The following is a 22,334-nucleotide window of genomic DNA, read 5'->3' on the forward strand; positions in this document are numbered from 1 at the left end:
TCGTGTACCTGGACCCCCGTTTTTACTGGCACTTGGTACATGCTCGATTTCCAATGCTCCTGGGGCGGACCTCTAAATGTGTTACCAGCAAGGGAGAGAGTGCAGGTGCAGTGATAATATTAAAATGTGTAAATGTGTCACTATACCCCATAATAACAATAAATAAATAAAAACAAAAAACAAGGGAACCTTGGAAGATTCCCCCCTCTCCAGACCCGTGGTTCTTGTCCGTTGGACCCATGGAAATTCCAAAACTCTGGCGCCTTGGCGTTCCGTTTCCAAGGTTCTTCCTCTATAATTGTGCTTCAAACGGACGCTGCCGAAGTCTTAATATTAAGTAATGTTGCCTACTTTGCCTACCTACTAGGTAGGTACCTAGGTAACCTTGGGAACGCGTCTGTCTCAATTATGCATTGGATTCATCTCTTCAATTCCTACTACCTAAAACTAGTCTACTAAGAAGACTACTAAGAAGATCTCTAAACTCTGGCATTATCAAAATTGGAAGATGCCCTCTTTTGTGGAACCGGATAAGACCTAGCGCTCACTACATCTACGATTTCCCAATTGCGATCGCACGTGTACATCATATAGACTAGTTTTAAATTTATAGTACTAACGAGCGTCGATGTTATACTAACTCATCCCCACATCGCTTGTCTCCGGAGCCGTAGAATCTCTGGCCTCTGCAGTCAGTTCAACCCCTATTGTACCCAAGTCCCAAGATCAACGACTTTCGCACGAGCATGTGTTGGTTGAGCCGTAGAAATCCTTCTTGCAGATTTCACAAATGTCATCGACAGGCTGGTCTTTAATATGGCCTCCCACTGTTGAGAAAGATGTTAGTTAAGGCCGAGCAACCAATGCCGATAGGATTGAGAACTTACTATCCGCGGTAGGATTGAAGGTAGTCAGGTATAAAAGCGGCGCTGAGCTGAGCAGAATTGTAGTCTCGATGACTGCCACCGATGATATGAAGACTGCGTGTACAAAGCAGGACAATGCTTGTTAAATGACGAAGCTGGTCAAGTAAAAGTCGAGGAAGATTGGTGTGCTGCTTTACGACTCCCGCTGTTGATGGCTCATCAATGTCACACATTAGGACCACCTTTATATATGTCTGTCTAGCTAGAGTCGGTATTCTCAAAAGAAGTTATTCGAGTTCCCCTTTGTTCTCCATCTTCAAGGAACATTGTCGTGTCGCCACCATCCTTTTCAAAGACTACCAAAAATACCCATCTTTGCTTCATGTCTTAGCGTTTGCAAATATAGATTCTCTTTTTGTGGTCTTATTTCTACAAGATTGTCATGTGGATTAATTCCCTGTTGAGGAAATTTCGATGCCGCATACCACACTTTGCTTTGTATAGATTGGTAGATTAGCCCCGTTTTATACTAGAGTTTTCTCTACATTCGCCGTTCATACATCGACCTAGATATCCCACTCTTTTGTACCCAACCCATTCTATATATACACGTCTCGGCTGATTGTAGTCTGATTCAGAGCTGCAGATATATAAAAGAATCCCCAATGGGAAGGTATCCTGAAACCAGGGTCTCTATGCATGACCTGATTAACAAAGGCAAACCGACACTCGAGGCGTCTGAAAGTGGCTCTTCTTGCAAGAGTTTAAAGATCTCTGCAGAAGGCTTTGATGGACTCCAAGAATTAGAACATGTCACATGTTCTGATTGGGACAAACGATTATTGACAGGTTCCAATCATGTGCAGCCACTGTCCTTGCATGTAGCTGTTGATACTCATATCTAGCATCAATATAACCGGCATGGTCGATGTTCCAAGAATCGGGGATCTTTTCAATGGTAGTTTTGTTAACATCAAGCCCTATATATAATCAATGTGACTACTCGGAGTTTTAGTTGAGATTTTGCCAATGCAGTATGCAGGTGCTAGCAAGTCCTAATTACTCGAACCGGAAACAAAAATCCATGCTCTAGTATTGAATACTAAACATCGTGCTATAACTATAGGGGAATATCAATCCAGTAAAAAGACAGACCTCGGACGTGAGGGCTTAGGCCACACAGCGTGGGGCTGTGGAGCTGTGGATATGTTTCTGAGACGTGGGAACTGTCTCAGTCCTCCGTGTTTTGAAGTGATTAGGGGATTAATCGATATGTTCAAGAGTTGTAGACACATATACTCTCATGTCATGATCTACTCCGTGAGCTGTTCCAGTAGAAATGCATAAGTGGATGTGTGGCTACCACTTCCTGTTCAGCTCCCGCAAAGCACTCGCCCAATCTCTAATTCAGCCGACGCATTACACCACTACAAATATGTACTACAAAGCCAGCCCCGCCCCGCTGAAGGATTATCGGCGGGGATGCAGCGATTGCACAACAGGACCAGGAGAATATGTAATCGTAACTGGTGTGTGGCCAGCATGCACGACATCCATACTGCATACATGCAGGGGACAGGCTCAATTTGAGGGAACTACATACCAGTCCGTGCCGCTTGGCCGGCGAGACCGATTCAATTGTATGAGAGTACATGCATGGTCTGGTTTCATTATCACACGCAGATATCGAAATGGTATTCTGGTCTGATTATTATTACATGAAGTCCCCAAGGCCATGGGTTTGCATGGACGTTTTCATGATGGGAACGATCCAAGGTGTCAAAGCAGTGGCAAATATGGGAATCACTTGATTTTTGTAAAATAAAAGCTACCACAAGCTTAGGACTGGTTCTGCTGCTTCCATTGGTGTGCCTTTGCCAGCAGACGAGAAAGATTGGCAGCAGATTGATCGTCTGCAGGGAACACATAGTCTGTGTACTCCTCGTACTGGTCGTCCTGCAACTTGCGGCGCTTCTTGACACGTCGGGGCATCTGCTTTTCGATCTTGTCGATATGCTCGGGCGACCCAACAGTGTATTCGAATGTTTTCCACGAATTGAGAAGAGCATAGCGCTGTATATAGGTTAGAACAGATCGAATAGTTTCTGGAAGCAACAACTTACATCTTCCTTGAGATCCTTGTCTTTGAGCGCCTTGTCTGCCCGGCTAAAGACCGCACGTGCGCGGGTGGCTGCCTCTTCAGTGAACTGCTTCGCCTCCTCCTCTTCTTCTTCCTCTTCCTCGGGTGGCACCAAGGACTCGAAGCGGGCGTAGTTGAGCCATACCTTGATATGATCGGTCTTCTGAAGGAGACGTTCGTACAATTGTCGAACTCGCTCATGTTCGTATTCCTCTTCTTCGAAGTCGATGTAAGCCTTCCACACAAGCTCGGGCATGTCAAGGGTCGGCTGTTCGATGGCAAGCTCGTAAATGGCCCTCGTCCGTTCCGTGTCCAACAGACTTTGCTCCAGCGCCGCAAACTGCAACCACGACTGGCTGTTGGAGGGGTTCCATTCAATTTGTTTCTCGAACAAAGTACGGCACCGCGCGAACTCAAACAGCCGTTGTTCAATTTCGATATAGCCACGGAAAAGTTTGTCCTTCGGACACATTCCGATCGCCTGACCCAATGTCTTCCGGGCTGCTTGCAGCTGCATTTGGCGAACCTCAAACTGTGCCTTCATAAGCCAGACTTTGGCGAATGTGAACTTCTTGTGCGGGATGATCTTAAGGCATTCCTGATAGATTTGCCCAGCGCGTTCCATCTCCTTCGCTTCCATTTCTTCCCACACAGCATAAAAGATCCAGAGATATATGTAGCGACGCCAATGTCTTTTCTCTTGTGATGGGGGAATCTGTGCAATGGCCCGTTCGTAGATGTCCCGCACCCGCTCTGGGTCGCCCGAAAGTTCCTCCAATCGTGCAAAGTCGAACCAGACGTCATAGTTGCGAGGGTTCTCCTTGAGCTGCTCTTCGTACTGCACTCTGCGCTTGGACAGAATCACATCCTCCAGTCCTTCACGATCACCAAACTGCTTTTCGAAGGTCGTGTAGGCCTTGTGAAGGGCCATAGCCTTAGACCGCGGAAGTCGGTCTAGGGCATACTTGTAAATCGCACGTGCGCGCTCGTATTCCTTCAACTTAGCCTCAAATTTGGCATATGCGGAAAAGAGCCTCTCATCCATAAAGTCCTCCCCTAACGTCTCGATAGCCGCACCATAAACCTCGCGAACCAAGTCACTTGTGCCATACTCCTCCTCGAAGCGGGCCCATTTGATCCAGTTCCGGGGTTCGGGGTGGACGACAGTAAACCGCTGGAAAATGGCGCGCGCTCGTTCGAACTCGCTATATCTCTTTTCCATCTTGATGTAGGCGCCCCATGCACCCTCTTCCGGCTCCCATGACATCCATCGCTCGAACACTTGACGGGTGCCGGGAATGTTGCCTAGCGTTTCCTCCATGTAGACATACTTGTACCAGAGCTTGTCAATGCGGGGGAGGATAGTCACGGCACGGTCGAGGAGGTTTCGGGCATGATTAATATTCCGGGTCTTCATCTCGGCTTCGATGTAGCGAATCCAGAGCACCACGGAGGTCGGATCAACGTCAAGTGCACGCTCGAAGATGGATCGCGCTCGACGGAATTCTTTTTGTTCAAGCTCCCAGGCGGCATAGCGCATCCAGTTGTTCATGTTAATGCGGTTGCGCCGCACGTAGTCTTCAAAGTCCTTTCTTTTCCGACCTTGGTACTCATGTAGTTCTTCAAGATCGGCAAAGCGCTGCGTCGGCGCCTCAAGGCCAGGCTCTTGCCGGTCAACGGCCTCGCGGAGCAGTTGCTCCGCAGAGATCTGAACCGGCGCAGCGGCCTTGTTCTTGACGCGGGGAGGTCCACGGGAGGCCTCCATTGTGATGGTACTGTATCGACTGATCCCGGTACAGAGGTAGTGTGCGACTCAAGAAGATTAAGTTGAGGTTCGGGAACGTTGAAATTGTCGGGCAAGAAATGAGGGTTGGGCCAGAGAAGGCGTTTGAAAGATAAGATGGCTTCACCAAACTGCGGCGATTGCTCAACTCAGAAATTGGGAGGAAAGTTTCTCACGCCCAATCCAGTGACGCCGAGAGTAGCTTGGACCCGTCGCTCTGAGAATCCGCGATGAAATCGCCGAACTGCGTGACTGGTCTTTCTCGCCACCCGTGCACGTAGCTTCCTGCTGACTAAGCACAACTTTTCTTCCCAACCTTAAGACTTTGGGAATAACTCTCCTTCTAGTTTACCCAGTGGCGTTCTGGGACCACGATCATACGCACCTCATCTACGGCATCGGACCCCGTCGCATAAATACTCAGCCAAGATGTCGACCGCCGAAGAGCTGCTACGCGACTTCGAGGATGACGAGGAGGACTTCGATGTGGGCGAAGGCGAGGAAGTCGAAGAGGAGCCCGAGCAGCAGGAAGACCTCAAAGAAGGCCCTGACGTTTCGAACGACTTCGATCGCTCTATTTCTACCGCCGATGAGCTAACGCGCCTACACAAAGTCCTGCGGGACCATTACTCCATCCGATTCCCCGAGCTCGAAAGACTCGTCACCACTCCCATCAAATACGCTAAGACAGTTGCCGTCATTCAAAATGGCCCCTTCAGCGACATCAAGGCACTGTCCACATCATCAGAAAACATGGTTGGCGTTCCGCTTAAGTCAGTCTTGGACGGGCCGTCTCTGATGGCAGTTGCGATGGAAGCAACTATCACCAAAGGCCGAGAGATGACCGAGTCCGAGCTCAAGGTGGTTCTCGATACATGCGAGAGGATCTTGAAGCTGGATAATGAGCGCGCCGCCCTTACCGCAAGCATCCAGTCTCGCATGAACCAGATCGCCCCTAACTTGGCAGCCCTCATCGGAGCCGAAACCGCTGCACAGTTCCTCAACCAAACAGGTGGCTTGCTTGAACTAGCTAAGATCCCCGCCTGCAACTTGGGTGCACAAGGATCGCGCAGATCAGAAGGACTGGGCTTTGCGACCAATCACGGTGTTCGCGCGCAAGGTTTCCTCTACGACTCGCCACTTCTCCAAGAAGTTCCTATGGACCTCAGAAAACAAGGAATTCGAATTGTTGCAGCTAAGATGGTGCTCGCCACTCGCGCGGATGTCTCCAATTTCGCCAAGGACGGCTCTCTGGGCGAGGAACTGAAGCAACAATGTTACACACGACTGGAGAAACTGACCGAAACTGCGCCAAACGCTGGTACAAAGGCTCTTCCTGCACCCGATGACAAGCCATCCAGAAAGCGAGGAGGTTGGCGGGCCCGAAAGGCCAAGGAAGCTGTAGCTATGACAGAACTACGAAAGGCACAGAATCGTCTTGCATTCGGCAAGGAGGAGTCGGAGGTGGGCTATGGCACGGGTTCTGGAACCGTTGGCTTGGGTATGCTAGGACAGCAGGACGATGGCCGCATCCGCGCAACCCAGATTGATCAACGCACCCGTGCCCGACTCAGCAAGAACAACAAGGGCTGGGGTACAAACACCCCCGCTAGTGGCACCGCCTCGTCGTTGCGTGGATTTGGCCAAGGCGGTACCAGTGGCACTGCAAGCGTTCTCCAGGCACGAGGTATTCGTGCATCTGGCGTCGGATCGTCTCTACCTGGCGCCGCTGGTACCTCCAGTACTATTGCGTTTACGCCCGTTCAAGGTCTGGAGCTGGTCGATCCGAAGGTGCAAGCGGAATTGAAGCGCAAGCGCGCCGCTGAGGAAAATCGGTGGTTCAAGTCTGGAACTTTCACTCAAGCTCCTCACCAGACTCCTGTCAATCCCCAGGGTGGCGAGAATGGTGGCTTCAAGGTGCCTGCCATCCCACTCAAGAGGAAGGCTGATACGGGCGAGGGCAAGATGGGCCCTCCACCGAAGCGTTGAGAATTCCTCTGTTTTTTTGTTCCGATTCACTTGCTTTTATCCAGTCCCAGCATTTTGACGGCGTTTCAAGGGGAAGATCAGGAGGCCTGAGCTTCTATGAGTTACGTGATACCAAACCGATTGTACATTAGATCTGAACTGCAGACTTCAACATGACATTTTTATAAAGAGAAAGAAAAGAAGACAATACCCAGGTTATTATATTAAGCCAACGCAACTTGAAAGGGTTTCTGGGTTTTGCCAAGAATTGCACCATCTCAGGGGATTCGAGATTCGCAAGGATTTACAGGGCCAACAGTCTAGGGTTCGCCCACAGCACGTGGATTTTTCAGGATTCTGTGTAAAGAATAAGGAGGATTCGATGTATAATATAGATTGGATGGTAGTAGTAGACTAGAAGTAGACCTAATACAACATAGATCTGATGAGCCCAATAGAACAATTAACTTGAACAACGGCAACTCTTAAATGTCGAATTCGCCCACATTGCGTGCTTGCAGTGTCCGGCCCAGCACACAATCACCGTGGTACGGGAGAAATGCATATAAATTGTCTGCAATTTCTTCTCGATATTTCATATGTACCATAAAATCCATAAAATTCCTATATAAAGCTGCGATTCCCCTCCGCATTCTCGATTTTTGTCGGTTATTCCTGGCTTTACTTGATTTTCGTTTGCTATTTGCCTCAATTTTGGAATATTTTCGAGTCATAAATCCGATCCACAGAGACTTTGGACCATGACGTTTACCATAGCAAAACCGGTCCACAGCAACCCAGTCCCAACTACCGAAAGCCTTCCGAACAAAGGCAAAGACCAAGAAGATCCAAGCTTGACTCGACTCCTGCACCACAGCCATGTCACTACAGAATTCGACCCCTTAATATTTGAAGCTGCCGCATCATTGCAACTGCAATTGCAGCCCGAGAAGCAATACCCAGATACAGAAACAGACACGCGACTCATTGCATCGCCCTACAACAGCGTCCCCCATCTGCTGGACATCGCTGCACTGGAAAGACAAGACAGACTCTTCGCATTGGCATTGGCATATCTCAAACCTATCCGCGATGACTATGCCACTGCTGAATACACGGAATCATTCAATTGGACAGAGGTGTTTGATTTGTTGAGAGCTTTCTCACAGGCAGAGGACCACACATGGAGATCACAATCATACTACGTTGTTATTTTCCGGTCCACACTGTTGCCGGGGATTGATTCGGACCGTCTTTATGAGTTGGATGCGCATTCGCATCAGGAGGCCATTGCTAGCGGGGGATTGTTGAAGTATTGGTTTGGGGCGAAGAATGACAGGCTTCAGAATATGGCAACTTGTGAGTACTTGACTCGTCTATCTTGGATTTTCTTTTTAGTCACTGATTGACTCAACAGGCATTTGGCGCAATCGAAATGATGCAAGACTTGGTGGTCGCGGACCTTGGCATGCTCAAGCACGAGCGGCTGCTACAACAATGTATGAGCAGATTCGGTTCACTACGTTAAGGTTGGTTATTGAGGATGGAGTGCAGTCCTGGAAGTTAAGTGATTGGAAGGAAGATGTATAAAGTGTATGGTTAAGCCCAGCGTGCGGCGCATTTAACTGGTCTATAGCAGCATGAGATTCTGGGCCTGTATACCTTCATGTATAGCGTTTTGTCCATAGGGTTTTCTTAATACATCATCCCTTCTAAACATATATTACCTCGCAAACTTCCTACACTCAGCCACTTCCTTTCATACCAGTCTCTGGATAACTCGGACAAAAATCCCTAGAAAGAATGAAAATAAGTCAGACTGGCATAGAAACTGGCGAATTTGCATGTAGGCTATGTATTAATAGTACAGGGCTCAGAGACTGGGCTTGTCCCGCGAGTATACTGATTATCTATTAAAAAATGAGTAGGTGCTGATAGGTAATAGGCGAAAGAAGTTGATCTGTTGGTGTTCCTATAAACCAAACCTAGGATGTGATTTTCTTTGACGTTTCTTGCATTTCTTTTTTTCTAATATTACCGATAAAAAGGGCGATGTAGAGTGATAGAAAGAGAGTGGGGTGAACCCATTTATGAAGGGATTGTCACCTCCCCTCGAAGCAAGTCAGAAGTTATTTGATCCCAACACTATATTAATAGACAACCATCATTCTTCAACACAGCGGTAAAATCTTGTTCAGTTTGAACTTTGGGCCACCATTTATCCAAACAGTCTCTCCCGACTCATCAACAGAGAGCAAACAAGCCCTAATGCGCCAGCTACAAGTGGAATGATAAATGCCCTTGCCATCGCTGAGGTGATTGCTTCAATAGCGGCAGTCCGTAAGTCACCACTGAGCTGCTCAAACAGCGTGCTCTGTGATCCAGCAACAGCACTTTGAATTTCCGATTGACTGAATCCCTGGCCTGCCAAAACATGATCCAAGTTTCTGATGGCGTTTGATTGGAACGCTTGGCTGGCAATGACAAGACAGATGACTGTGGCTCCAATCTGTGCAACATTCTGTAGGTTGATAGCGCTGAGGGCGTCGGTTGGTTTGACTTTTAAGCTGCCCACGGAGTAGCCCAGTTGCATGGTGATTCCGGTCCCGACTCCCATCAAGATACTGAAACCGTAGATCTGGCCCGTTGGCGTCGAAGGGGAAAGATATCCCACGAACAACGCACCGGCTATAGTCATGAAGATACCGGACACGAGACACATAGGCATGTAGTACTTTATCTTGGGAAGGGCCGCGCCGGAAGCAAGGTTGAACGCGATGGTGAACAGGAGGTAAGGAAGAAGTCGCACTGCGGCCATGAGGGATGAGTCGTTCCGAGTGAACTGGAAGTAGATCGGTATGTAGAATGTGGTGAAGAACATGCAGGTGTTGGCGCAGGTGGTGGTGACATAGAACAAGATTTGGGTTCGAGATCTGAGCAGATGTCCGGGGAATGACCTATGCTCGGGGGTGGTAAAGATGCAGAAGGTCTGCTGTAATGCGTAAAGGGCAAGCATAACCCCCCATACCACAAGCATTGCAATAGTACGACCATCATTCCACTGCCAGATACCACCGGCAAAGATGAAGCCCATCGCAAAGGTCGCCCACATCGCTGCGCTGAGCACAAACCCAACATAGTCCAGACTAAGAAGTCGATCTTTAAGTGGTCTTCCAGGAGCTGGATGAATGGCTGGAAGGTAGAACAGGTAGACAGGGGCTGTGATAGCACCGATGATAAGATTAATGTAGAATCCCCATCGCCAAGTGGCAGATGAATCCGAAAACCCACCACCAACCACAGGGCCCAGGATCGCTCCCAAGCCCCAGACAAACCCAGTGCCAGCGAGATACGCCCCACGCTCATTTCGAGTCGTCATGGCGGAGAAGTGGTTCAGTCCTCCTAGATAGATGCCAGTTCCTCCGGCACCAGCAATCACACGTCCGACAATCAGGGCACCCATGTTCGGAGCTCCACCACAGAGAGCAGATCCGCCCTGAAATAACACAATCCCGGCAATGTAGAGCCATTTCATATTGAAGGTAGTGAAAAGAAATCCGTAGGGCAGAATAACAGCGACCGATCCAAGAGGGAACCCGGCCCCAATCCAGGCGAGTTGGTCGACTTGGCCAAACCTCTGAATTACCGCCCCTTGAACGTCCGCAGCAATCGTTGTATCTAGTCCGTACATCAATGCTGAGAGGTAAAGAGCAGCGCAAATTAGGAACCATCGATAGCCCGTGATTTTGCGTACATCGTCGCTCGCACCCGGATCACTCGAGTGATCCTTTTCGTTGGGTTGATGGAGGTAGTCTTCGCTTGCTTGGCTCACATTTTGGTTCTCGGAGTCTGAGGCAGGAGTAGACGATATTGCGGTCATGGTATAAAGCTGATAGTGTGCCGAGCTATTAGACGCTAGGTTGAGTGGCCTTGTAGTTATATCTGAGTAAAAAATGAAGAATGCGGCAGCATTAATAGCAGAAGAAAGGAAGAAGAGAAAAGAAAGGAGATTTCACGGGAATAGGAGTTAAGGAACTGCATGATATTAACGCCGATGAATTTGGGGTGTTGGTTATATATGTTAATATGAACAAAGCCGATGATTGTCGGCCGAAGTTACCGGGACCCTCTCGCAACCCGAAAGGCTTCAATTCGATTGGTACACCCTATACACCCTAGTTGTCGATCAATTTTAAATTCAGGGTTAATTTTGATCATGCCGCATATGTAGTTCTAGGGGTTAGCGGATATAGTCGGTCTTAGCTGGGATTGTAGTCGATTATAGCATATTTGGTCTCCCCGAGGGGTTTGTCGCCAGATAGAATTATCTGCGCCTTGATGAGCACAATAATACCTTGTAATCAAAGCTATGGAAACTTGTAGTCCTGCACTGTACATTCAAGGGAGCCAGCCGAAAACTAGTAGATGTCATTGTATATCTTCTAAGGGTATCGCCATGTTAATCAAGCCAAGTATTTTCGGAGTCTACCGTGATGAATGTGTAATCTAGGTGACGGTAAAACTGCCGCCTCAGGAAGTGATCGGCTTCCGGAGCGAACATGAGCAGCTCACTGAGCAAACTGATCGCTCACCCCGATGCTCAGGCTGATCAGCCTACTTGATCTCAGTCTTCCTCTCCAATCTTTAAGTTGCTCCGACTATAACCGCACTGCTTGCTGCCTACTTTCGGCGTTCCTGGGATCGAAGGGTAGGATATGACAGATCCCCATATTGCTATATGGTGAGACTACAACTAGTAGACTCAGAGAAGCAGAAGGGAGAGAGTTGTATTGGGGAGGGAGGAAGCGAGCTCCCACTACAGCTATCTACTACCAGAGGGTGAGGGCCTAGACCCACATGTGGGGTCTCTACCACAACACTATAGTAGTAACTTAGTCTCGCCCTCTGAAAGAGATATAACATGAGCGACTTTGATTGAGCCATCGTCAAAAACCTTGCTCTTCCCAGACGTTCCTAGCAATTTTCTTCAAAATATCGTCGTCAAGGCTGATGTTTATTCCTTTCGGGATGCTCGGTGGGCGAAGAAAGAGCTTATTGAAGCTGATAATAAGCGGCTGGCCCCGGAGGTAGACATGATTGTTATCGCCTTTGCTTATGGTAATGACTTGCTGACGTTGGACCCTATTGTTCACAAGTTCCCATGACTCCAGCACGATGTTGGGCGAGCTCCGACCGATCTTGACTGTGATGACCATTTGAACATCACCGTTTGATTCGGAAAGCCAGAACCGAGCATCGGACGTCAATTTGGAAGGCGACTCTGAAAAGCCCGTTTCCACGACAACTGATGGCCATTTCTTCGTTCGAGCTCGAGGAAGCCTTCTTGGTAAAAATTGGCAGTCGGGTTGTTTAGCGGAGCCATTTTCTGCTTTGCAAGTGGCGGATCCAAAGGTTTGAAGACAGTCATCGAGGCCCATTGGCTTAAGACAATCAAAAAAGAGCCTTTCGAATACGCGTGCCGCAATTTCATGAGCGCGTGAGACTGTCACTTTGACAAGAAGAAGGTGTTGGGAAGAGTCGTAAGAATTCCAGCAACGCTGAAGGATATTGTGGTCCGAGTTTAGGAAGTCACGACTGAAGGCCTGCTCATTAACCTTGGTGAAGAGCACCCATTCACTGGCCTCGAATTCCTCTTCCTGGCGACTTAGTTCCATCTTTACAGTTTCTAAAAACTGTTTAGTCCCCTTGTACGGATACCTTCTGATCGGGGGTCCTAGATCACCGAGAAAGCTGCTGCTAGAGGCCTCGGTGTCTAGCTCAGATTTTATGTTCGAGGACATAGTGGTCGCAGTTATACCGTCCCGTGCTAGTGTGAGAAAAAGAAACATTCCCATATTGACTGTAGGCATTAAGAATCATCCCCGAGGACCACCTGACGCTGATGTGACGTAGCCTGATTACGATCTTTAGCGCAATAGACGTCTACGTGCAGTGATATGTATAGGCGGCTCTTACATGATCCCCACGAGACAGCCCCGCTATCTTAGGTAGATCCTAGTCTAATTCGATTTACCAGTTCTTATTTTCCCGTAATTCTAGAGCAATTAGATAGGAAGGGCTGAAGCTAGATTGATTCAATGTCACAGACCACCGTACGGCGATTGGCCTCTTGAGTCATCCATCAAATTCTCAATGCAAGTGGGCAAAAGTTAAGGCAGACGGTGACAGACGGTGACATCTCGGGTCCCTTCCGCGGTTAATTTTAGAAACGGAGATAGCGACTTATACATCTTGTTCAATGGCTATTTTGATGCTATAATTTTGGAATCTCGTCGCATATGTTCGTAGCTAACCGTTAGTTGTTACTCATTTGTTGTGACTTTCACTGTTGCGTTCGTTGCTAGCCGTCCTTATTGTGAAATAAACGGTTATTACCCGTTTATCGTCCGTTTATTACTATCTATTGGAGAGGGGAACGCTCTATGGCTGTGTGCTCTAAGGCACACGGGTCGATTCAGCAAGTGCCACCTAGCATAGCATCGGACTAAGGGAACAAGGAGGTTGGGTGCTTGCGCACAAGAAGAGAAATCGGAGATGTAAAGGAGTGTGTAATTGTCAACTATGGGCACCTAGCGACTATATCTCCGGCTGAAAACTGCTGACGTAAGGAACTCACGTGCAAAATCAAAAGAGTGGACAGGGGAAGCATAAGCTGCATAACTGTAGGGGGAGGTCACACCTCCCCACTACACTATTTACTACTACCCGTTTATTACTATCCGTTCGCCGTTCTGGATTTATCAGCTTGTTTCTTAGCAGGTATAGCTAGGCCTAGGCTCATAAGGGTAGGTCTTGGGTAATAATCTTGAACTTAAGGCCACACGCCCTAAGGCCAGTACCACTCGTTGCTCCTTACCCATATTCCTTGCAGTCAAATGTTTGTTATGAAGTATTCGTTGCAAGCATGACAGCCAGAGAAAATTGTGAGGCCCTCGAGCCAAAATGTATAAGGTAGGTGGTAGTCGAGACTCTGACGCACGGGGTTAAGAAAATTATCCTAATTGAGGTAATTTCTCAATTTTCGAGTCGCAAATGTTTGGGATTGACGTGTATAAGGCGTTAAGTCGCGCTTTGGTTTTTTCTGTGACGCTACCAATCAGATAATGGAGTCAACAGATGGCAAAGGGTGCATGACACTACGATTACTTGACAACGCACGGTCTGGGGAAGTGGACAGAAGGATCATACACGAAGTACACTGAAAGGAGCTAAGGTTGACAGAGGCAGGATCTCTTAAGCATTAGAAAAGCGGCGTTAAGTATTGTCCAAAACTAATAGAAAGACCTCTCCTATTTTTCAATTGGCGACTACAATTGGATAACATAAGAAGCGAGACATGACAACATGCCTGGATGTCTACCCTGAGCGTCCCGAGTGAAGGGTAAGCAGATCACTGAGCAACCATGAGTGCTCGGGGAGAAAACGGAAATATTGCACAGAAACAGATCACTTGCCTGGTTGATGACTAAGAATCTGGTAAAAAGGACGCCTAAGACAGCGTCAAGAGTAGCCGTTTTCGGCATCGAATTTACCGTTACCTAGCGTTGTGGTGTAATAGTGAAAACTTGATTTCTACTATGTACTATGCAAGTATGGACTGGATCCCCAAACAGGATAGACACGTCTCCCAGTCTGAACCCCTTCTACACAAACTAAGCCCCAATGGCCTCCTCCACAATGACCTGCGCGATGGAACCAATACTCGATCGCGCATCCATCAGTTTCAACATGCTAATGTTCTTCCCAAAAGATGAATTTAGCCATGTCCTGAACTCTGCAGCCAACAAGCTGTCAATTCCATGGTCAACTACTGTGTGATTTTCCTTCACCACAGATGGGTCGATGAACAACATGCCCGCAACGGTGGTCCTGATAGCGTCAGTGACGAATGTGACCGTCTCTGCGACCTCTTCTTTGTCCTGACCATTTCTAGTTTTCTTGATTAATGCCTCGAAGTGCCGACGAAGTTGTACAGCAGGTGACTGGTCGGCATCATCAAACCCGAATGTCGCTTTGTCGCTATCCTCCCCGTTCCCATGGCGCCAAGCATCGTCCATGGCGCGCAGCATCAAAGACACGCGGGGATCGTGGTACCACCGGGGCACAGTACCTGAAGCAGACCCCTTGCCTTCCGCCCGCTTCATGTTCGCCAAAACGGCTGGGTCGATGCCAGTAAAAATATTGGCCGCGGACAGCGGATCCTCCCAACGACCGAGCCACTGGTCTTTAGTATTCAAGTGTTTCACAAATGCCGGCTCCAGAGCACGCAGAACCTGACTACCCGTGACTGTTTGACCTTTCGTGCGCGCGAACAAATTGACTGTGACTTCGTCCTGGGTAAGGGCTCCCAGGTCGTTGATGAAACCGAGTGACACCGTAGTTGCCGGTAAACCAGATTGCCGCCGGTAACGTGCGAAATAGTCGAGGAAGTTGTTGGCAGCGAGATATGTGCTCTGTGTCGGGAACGCGTAGACAGTTCCCAGCGAAGAGGTCATTGTGAAAAAGTCCAAAGGCAGGTTGGCTGTCGCTTCGTGTAGGTTCTTTGTACCAAACACTTTGGCCGCCATGCCTTGGCAAAACATGTCCGCGGTCATTTTATCAAATGAGATGTCTTGGTAGGAGACTGCATAGTTGAAGACTCCTCGCACGGCGCGCTCAGAGTTAGCCTCTTGCATACTCCGAAGGACCTGCTCGCGATTGCTGACATCGCACGTCACCAGCTGTATACGCACACCTTGGGACGTCATTTCATCAATCAAGGCCGCAGCTTCAAGGGACAGATTGTTTCCACCCCTTCTTGACCAAACAGATAAGTGCTGAGCTCCTCGACTAACCATCCATCGGATGATGCATCGTCCAAGAGGACTCATTCCGCCAACGAGAATGTAATTAGCCTCCTGTAAAAACCGGGCATGAGTGACAGACTGGTGTACGCTCAGAAGAGAACTAGGATTTTGATAGGAGATCACCATTTTCCCGATGTGTGTTCCTTTGGAGAGCTTCAACAAAGCTTGGTCAAGCTGAGAAATATCCGACACATGGTATGGACGGATAGGACCAATGCGGCCGGCGCGGAAATGCTGATTGACTGCGAACATGAGATCTCCGCCAAGTTCAACGTCGCGTTCGATCACCAGGCCTAGATCAAAGGAAGTGAAGCTTGCGCTCTTATGGAAAAGCTCAAGAGCAACTGTCTTTGCGCTCGTGACATCCATCCGGCCGACATCTATCAGATGACCAAGCGGTGCCAATGCTTTGATCGATTCATAGAGCATATCTCCCTGGGATGTGCTGAGAATAACATCAAATCCTCCATTCTTAGTTGCGCTGATCATGCGAGGTACATCTGTTAGTCTTCGAGAGGAGAAGATGTGATCGGATGAAATCCCCATGACATCGGACAGGAATTGAGCCTTGTCTGCGGTGCCCACTGTGACATATACATCAGCGCCCTTGGACAGAGCCAGTTGGGTAGCTGCCAGTCCGAGACCACCCGAGCCCGATTGAATCAGAACTTTTGAGCCTTTCCTTACGCGAGTGATGTGCTCGAAAGCATACACCGCCGTCATGTAGACCAAGGGCATTGTTGCAGCTTCCAACGAGTCAACGCCAGCTTCCAGCTTCTGTGCAAGCACCGCGGGCACGCGTGTATAGTTTCCAAAGTGGCCCTTGCCCATACCATAAACCCGGTCACCGATGCTAAGATCGTGGACAGAGGACCCCATGTCGGAGACGACACCGACATACTCATTCGAGAGATTGTTCTGATCGAATCGACCGGAGCACAGACCCAGATCTTTCCAGTTCAGACCGACGGCCTCCAGCTTGATCTCAATCCAGTCGTGTGGCAAGGTCTCCCAGAGCTCGGTGTATGGCTTGAAATAGAGGGATGTGAGAATACCAGGGGTTCTGAAAGCTGCACGGACGGGACCAAGAGTGGAAAGTGGGACTGCCTTCATATTTTGGTCGTCCATAGTAGTTTGATCATATCCCTGAAGCTCAGCGTCGGGAACAAGCCGGCTCACCCACATGTTCCCGTCTTGCCAGGCCAAGTCGTGATTCACAACAATTTCGTGGCTGTCCTCTGAAGTTTGCTGCAATGAGAGAACAACATCGACCAAGGACCTGACTAGTGTATCCATCTCGGTATCTTGGACTCGGAAATCTTTCGCATCGATGTCGACGGAAAGGAACTGACCGGCGGGATTCTCAGCTGCTAATGTGCGCAGCAGTCCAGAGACAAAGGATCCATCAGGGTTGCGGCCCTTAACCAAACCGCACGACGTGAGCCACATCATGCTCGCAGTATTCGCTGCCAGGTGTTGGAACAATCCAATTCGATGCTGACTCGCTGCAAACAGGAGGTTGTCACCGTCTAGGAATGCAACCACGTGGGAGTTGGGTGACACGACGCTTTGTGTATCATCAAGCGAAGAGACTTTGATGGCAATTCCGAGGTCGCCCAGTACCTGGGCAAGCCGGTGCAATAATTCTGGGGCCCCTTGATCCCTGTGAAGCAGGTACACGAGTCTGTTAGAATGAATTTGATGTCGCTCTGTGACACGGAGGGCATGAACGGTGATGGTCGAATGATGAGCTGGCTCAGTCACTTCACCAACAAGTTCAAAATCCACATTTCGAAGGCTCTCGGAGGTAATTTCCCTTCCTGTACGGCTCACTTGAATCAAGCGCCCGGCTGGAGTGACAAGCTTCCTCAAGTGTTGCATTGCTTGGAGAGTTTGCGGGCCATCCGAGCAAATGATAATGTCATACAGACCTGACTGGAAGCCTTGCTCTGACGGAACTTCGTTGATATCCAGAACAGAATATTTCACATCACGGAACTCAGCAGTGCTTTCTCGAACCGATTCGAGCCGTTCTTCCGTGGTGTCGGTAGCAACGTACTCCCGGTAGCGCTTAATATTGTTGGAGCCCACGAGTGTCTTCAAGACTGCTTTACCTGCGCCCGCATTACTACTTGCGCCCAATTCCAGAACTCGCAAGTCTGGATTAGCATGTCCAGCTAAGTCAAAGATCTTGCAAAGCTGAGGGAATTCTCCAACGTTCTCTTGGCAACATGTCAGAGCCTCATTGAACTGGTCCTTTGACAAGGTACGAATATCAGGTCTCCATACGAGGCGCGCAAAAGGGCTGGAATATGCCTTGCAGGCCCGGTCTCCAGTGGATGTAGATTCTTGTTCGTTGTTGAGACTTGTGAAACGCATGTTGTCTATATCCAACATCACTTTGCCCTCCTCATCCAGCATCTGCAGCTGAGCATACGCCCCACGGAGGCCGCGCAGCTCGCCCCGGGACACACCAGTCGCCCAATCGCGACCTTCTAGGTGACCGTAATTAAATTTCATCTGGTTGAAATGGATCGGAAGCTGGACGCTGGCCGTTTCTGCTTGGCCCCCGTTGCAGGCCATGAGACCCAGGCGAATCACTAGATCCAAAGAAGCCGGGTGAATGGGGTAGGTCGACTCGCCGCCAGGGAACATACCGGCGGTGGTATTCAAGGCCAACCTGGCAGACGCAATGTTCTTGGCTGGATCAGCACGGATGTCCGAGTAGCCTTGGAACGAGGGTCCAAACTGGAGACCCATGTCAGCAAAGCGTGTGTACCAGGTTTGAGCATCCACTAGTCGTCCGTCCATAGTAGTGCTGATTGGCGTGGCTTGTTCAAAGGTAGAGACCTCAATCTTGATTTGACCCGAGCAGTGCTCGGTCCATTGATCTGAGTCGCGGACTACCGAGGCAATGGAGAAGCTGGCCCAGCCTGGCGACTTGGCGGTAGCACCATCTTCAAGCTCCATGCTCAGCACAATCTCGACGCCGTGATCATCCTCTGGAACCACCAATGTCTTCTTGATGGAAACGTTGCGCATGGTTAGCCCAATGATTGGCAGAGCATCGGGGAATTCGTTGTATTTATGCTCTGCAGCGACCATGGCCATGACAATATGAGCGGCACCAGGGTGTAAAACATGAGGAGGCACACGGTGATCATTCAGCCAGCCCAGATCTTTCAGACGAAGCATATTGCGCCATTGGGGCCGAAGCTTCGTAGTTCCTGGCACTTTAGAACCCAGAAGATCGTGGCGAGGAGTGGGACGCAACCGGTATTCTTTACTCAATCTGCTCTCGTGGTATTTGATAGGTCCATAGGTATACTTGTACCGCGGTAGGTCGATTGCAGTGCAGCCGTACTCCAGGTGGTGCTCTCCTTTGGGTCCCTGTCCGTCGATAGCATTGACAGCCACCAGGTCGACAGGAACATTGAGCGCGAACAAGGTTCCAGCGCAGTCTAGCATTAATCTTTGGGCGTCTTCATTTCTTTTCAAAGACGCAATATGCGGAACGACTTTTCCCAGGCTTTTCATGCTCTGTCCCAAGGGGCCTTTAAGGGCGGGATGCGGACCAATCTCGATTAAGGCACCAATGTTTAGGCCCGGAAGGCTCAGAAGATTTGATACTGCATCGGTGAAACGTACCGGGGACTCAAGATTGGCCCTCCAGTAAGATGCAGTCACTTCAGTGGTACTCTTGTCTGGAATGACCGAAGAAGTCCAAGGAATGAAAGGATACTTGGCACTTGTGGTATCAACGCCAAGACTCTTAATATGACGAAGACCATCATTGACCTTTTCTTCATATGCCGAGCCAAATGGTAACATGTGGTGGGAGTGGTATGCGAGTCCGCCAGTGCGGAGCAGTCTATTAAAGACCGACTCCTTGGAAAGTCGTGCGCTCAGATCTTCCACAGAATCAGCATCACCGGAGATTGTAACACTGTCAAATGAGTTGATCGCAGCGACTTTGAGTCGTTCTTCTAGACCGGCCTCCCTGATATATTCCATGGCTTTCTCAGGTCCGAAACCGACTGCCAGCATAGCGCCCCTCTGATTGTTGAAAGAGACCATATAGCCGCGATAATAGGCAGCTACAATAGCTTCAGCAGCGGTGATTCGTCCCGACGCATACGCTGCTGCAATTTCACCGGAAGAATGGCCCGCTACACCCGCGGGCCGAACAGACCATGAAGCAAGGAGATCAACGAGACCAATCTGGACAGCCGTACAAACGGTCTGTGACACTGCAGGAATCTGGATGGAATCCGTGTCGCAATTCCCAACAATGAAATCGGCGATCCTCCATGAGGGGGGCTCAGGCAATATGGCAAGGACGCTGTCCAGATACAAGATGACATTTTGGAAAACAGAGTATTGGAGAAGTCCGGCGCCCATGGCATGCCACTGTGCACCCTGTCCTGTGAAGATGAAACCAGCAGAAACACGCTGGGGCGAACTAACAATTTCAAGCTTGTTTTCCTGTTTCAGTCCCGTTTCTGGCACCTGGTCCTTATCGGCAATGCAGTAAGTTCGATGCATGAAGCGCGAGCGCCGAGCACTGAGAGTATAGGCAACATCGGCCAGTGAGTGCTGGTGGATGACTTCATTCAATGAGTCGACGTTCGCTACAAGTGAGGTTTGGTTATGCGCCGAGAAGGGAAAAACCACCAGTTTCCGAGTGCCTGCGTCGGCCTTTCGGACCAATTTTGGTGCCTCAGTCTTTGGATTATGATGCTTTCTTTGATCCAGTGGGCCGCTAGCGCCATTTGAGAGGACATCTGCATTCACATGTCCGTTGACGCCGTTTGTGCCGTTGACGCCGTTTGTGCCGTTGACGCCGTTTGTGCCGTTGACGCCGTTTGTGCCGTTGACGCCGTTTGTGCCATTGACGCCGTTTGTGTCGTTGGTGCCGTTGGTGCCATTGGTGCCATTGGTGCCGTTTTGTCCATTCAGTTGCTCGACACGCTGACCAACAATACCGGGCTTGACATAGGATGGAAGGAGGTTGTGGACATGGTCAATGATGCAGTGTCCGTTGGTGCCACCAAAACCAGCAGAAGTGACACTTGCTCGCTTGAGTTTATCTTTGGGCCATGGTTCAACCTGGGTTGAGACCCGGGCTTTCGCCTGCTTAAAATCAATGCGCGGGTTTGGAGTCTGAAATCCGAGAGTGGGCGGGATTTCTCCCTGTTCAAGGGCTGCGACCACTTTCAATATTCCTGGAAGGGCGCAAGCTCCCTCTAAGTGACCGAGATTTGTCTTCACAGAGCCCACCACCAACTGATCATTTTGTTCAAAGGACCGCGAAGGACCAAAAACATTTCCAGCCGCTTTGATCTCGGTTGGGTCACCAACCCGGGTGCCAGTTCCGTGGCACTCGAGAAACGTAGTTTGCGAAGGATCAAGATTGCCTGCATTCTTGTAGCTGGAAAGTTGCTTTGTTAGTGACTATTTGTCAAAGGGAACACAATATACATTACTTACGCTTCTCGAATGACGATCTCTTGAGCAGGACCACTGGGGTTGGTAATTCCGTTGGTACGGCCGTTTGCGTTGATCGCAGAGCCCATAATCAGGGCGCGAATAGGGGATCCGTCTTCAATGGCCAGAGAAGTCTTCTTCAGGTAAAGAGCAGCGAATCCCTCACCACGTGCATAGCCATCAGCTGATGCGTCGAAAGTATGACTTCGAGAAGTGGCGGAAAGAGCACCGAGTTTCCCCATTGCTATGTGGCAATTAGGGTCCATGATCCAGTTGGACCCCGCCACAATGGCGGATTCACAATCTCCATTGCGGATTGAGTTCATGGCTAAATGAAGGGCGTACATCGCAGAAGTGCACGCGCTGTTGACTAACAAGCTGGGCCCTTTGAGGTTGAAAACGTAGTGAATGCGGTTGGCCAGCATATTGGGGAATGCACCAGTGGCCGAATACTTTCCACCATAGTCCCAATCTCTAGTTTGGGACACATAGTTGTCGAAAGAGATGTCACCCACAAACACGCCGACGCGAGAGCCAGATACACCTTCCCAAGTCTCGCCAGCATTCTCGAAGGCCTCATATGTAACCTCAAGAAGTTTCCGTTGGGACGCATCCATTGTCTCTACTTCGTTGTCCGTGATGCCGAAGAAGGCTGCGTCAAAGAGCCGTGGATCTTCGTCCAGGAGGAACCCACTTCTGGCCACCGCGGTACCAGGACGATCTGGGTTGGAATGAGAGAATCCTTTAGCTGAGAACCGTGGCTCATCAAACTCCCTGAGCACATCCTTCTGCTTCCTGAGGAACTCCCATAGCGCGGGAATGTCTCGAACACCACCAGGCATATGGCAACCTAGTCGCGTTAATCGGGGACCTATGTCTATCGCTCGCTATGGAAACTCACCGATGCCAACAAGGGCAATGGGGTCGTGTTCGACGGGCCATGGTGCAGTCATGCTGTCAATCTGTCGAAGGGGCTTCAATGCTTGAAACCGGTGGTATGGAGGTAGATAGCAATGACGGGAATATCAAACTAACAATGATAGTGGATCATTGCATCTGAAAGTTGTCACCTTGCCCAGCTTTTAAAAAGCTGACTCCCCGGCCGAAGGAAGACAGCCCGGCTTTTAGAAATGTGGCTCTCCGGCCGAAGGAAGACAAAAGATCTATGTCGGTTGTGCTCTTTGAATTATGCTCACCATCATCAGCAAGGTTGTCAGCCCGTA

At 49.5% G+C, this 22,334-nt stretch overlaps 6 protein-coding genes across 6 annotated transcripts; 2 read left to right on the plus strand and 4 right to left on the minus strand.

Moving 5' to 3' along the window:
• Nucleotides 1-2,705: 2,705 nt before the first annotated feature.
• On the minus strand, nucleotides 2,706-4,771 carry clf1 (putative cell cycle control protein (Cwf4); the record flags this gene model as incomplete). The annotated part of the gene is made up of 2 exons (XM_056709886.1): nucleotides 2,706-2,939; nucleotides 2,990-4,771. 2 exons carry the CDS (start codon nucleotides 4,769-4,771, stop codon nucleotides 2,706-2,708), a joined length of 2,016 nt encoding a protein of 671 aa, XP_056568307.1.
• A 447-nt stretch (nucleotides 4,772-5,218) lies between these two features.
• N7489_004135 (U4/U6-U5 snRNP complex subunit PRP31) lies at nucleotides 5,219-6,778 on the plus strand (the record flags this gene model as incomplete). Its single annotated transcript, XM_056709887.1, has 1 exon — nucleotides 5,219-6,778. The coding sequence occupies one exon, from the start codon at nucleotides 5,219-5,221 to the stop codon at nucleotides 6,776-6,778; it is 1,560 nt and encodes a 519-aa protein (XP_056568308.1).
• Nucleotides 6,779-7,518: 740 nt separating this feature from the next.
• Nucleotides 7,519-8,347, plus strand: N7489_004136 (uncharacterized protein; the record flags this gene model as incomplete). Its single annotated transcript, XM_056709888.1, has 2 exons — nucleotides 7,519-8,116; nucleotides 8,175-8,347. The coding sequence occupies 2 exons, from the start codon at nucleotides 7,519-7,521 to the stop codon at nucleotides 8,345-8,347; spliced, it is 771 nt and encodes a 256-aa protein (XP_056568309.1).
• Nucleotides 8,348-8,975: 628 nt separating this feature from the next.
• Nucleotides 8,976-10,637, minus strand: N7489_004137 (uncharacterized protein; the record flags this gene model as incomplete). Its single annotated transcript, XM_056709889.1, has 1 exon — nucleotides 8,976-10,637. One exon carries the CDS (start codon nucleotides 10,635-10,637, stop codon nucleotides 8,976-8,978), a length of 1,662 nt encoding a protein of 553 aa, XP_056568310.1.
• Nucleotides 10,638-11,703: 1,066 nt separating this feature from the next.
• Nucleotides 11,704-12,558, minus strand: N7489_004138 (uncharacterized protein; the record flags this gene model as incomplete). The annotated part of the gene is made up of 1 exon (XM_056709890.1): nucleotides 11,704-12,558. The coding sequence occupies one exon, from the start codon at nucleotides 12,556-12,558 to the stop codon at nucleotides 11,704-11,706; it is 855 nt and encodes a 284-aa protein (XP_056568311.1).
• A 1,872-nt stretch (nucleotides 12,559-14,430) lies between these two features.
• On the minus strand, nucleotides 14,431-22,064 carry N7489_004139 (uncharacterized protein; the record flags this gene model as incomplete). Its single annotated transcript, XM_056709891.1, has 3 exons — nucleotides 14,431-21,055; nucleotides 21,115-21,961; nucleotides 22,013-22,064. The coding sequence occupies 3 exons, from the start codon at nucleotides 22,062-22,064 to the stop codon at nucleotides 14,431-14,433; spliced, it is 7,524 nt and encodes a 2,507-aa protein (XP_056568312.1).
• Nucleotides 22,065-22,334: the final 270 nt, after the last annotated feature.

The sequence above is a fragment of the Penicillium chrysogenum genome (assembly GCF_028827035.1).
Source record: "Penicillium chrysogenum strain IBT 35668 chromosome Unknown utg000002l_segment0_segment0, whole genome shotgun sequence".
NCBI lineage: Eukaryota > Fungi > Ascomycota > Eurotiomycetes > Eurotiales > Aspergillaceae > Penicillium > Penicillium chrysogenum.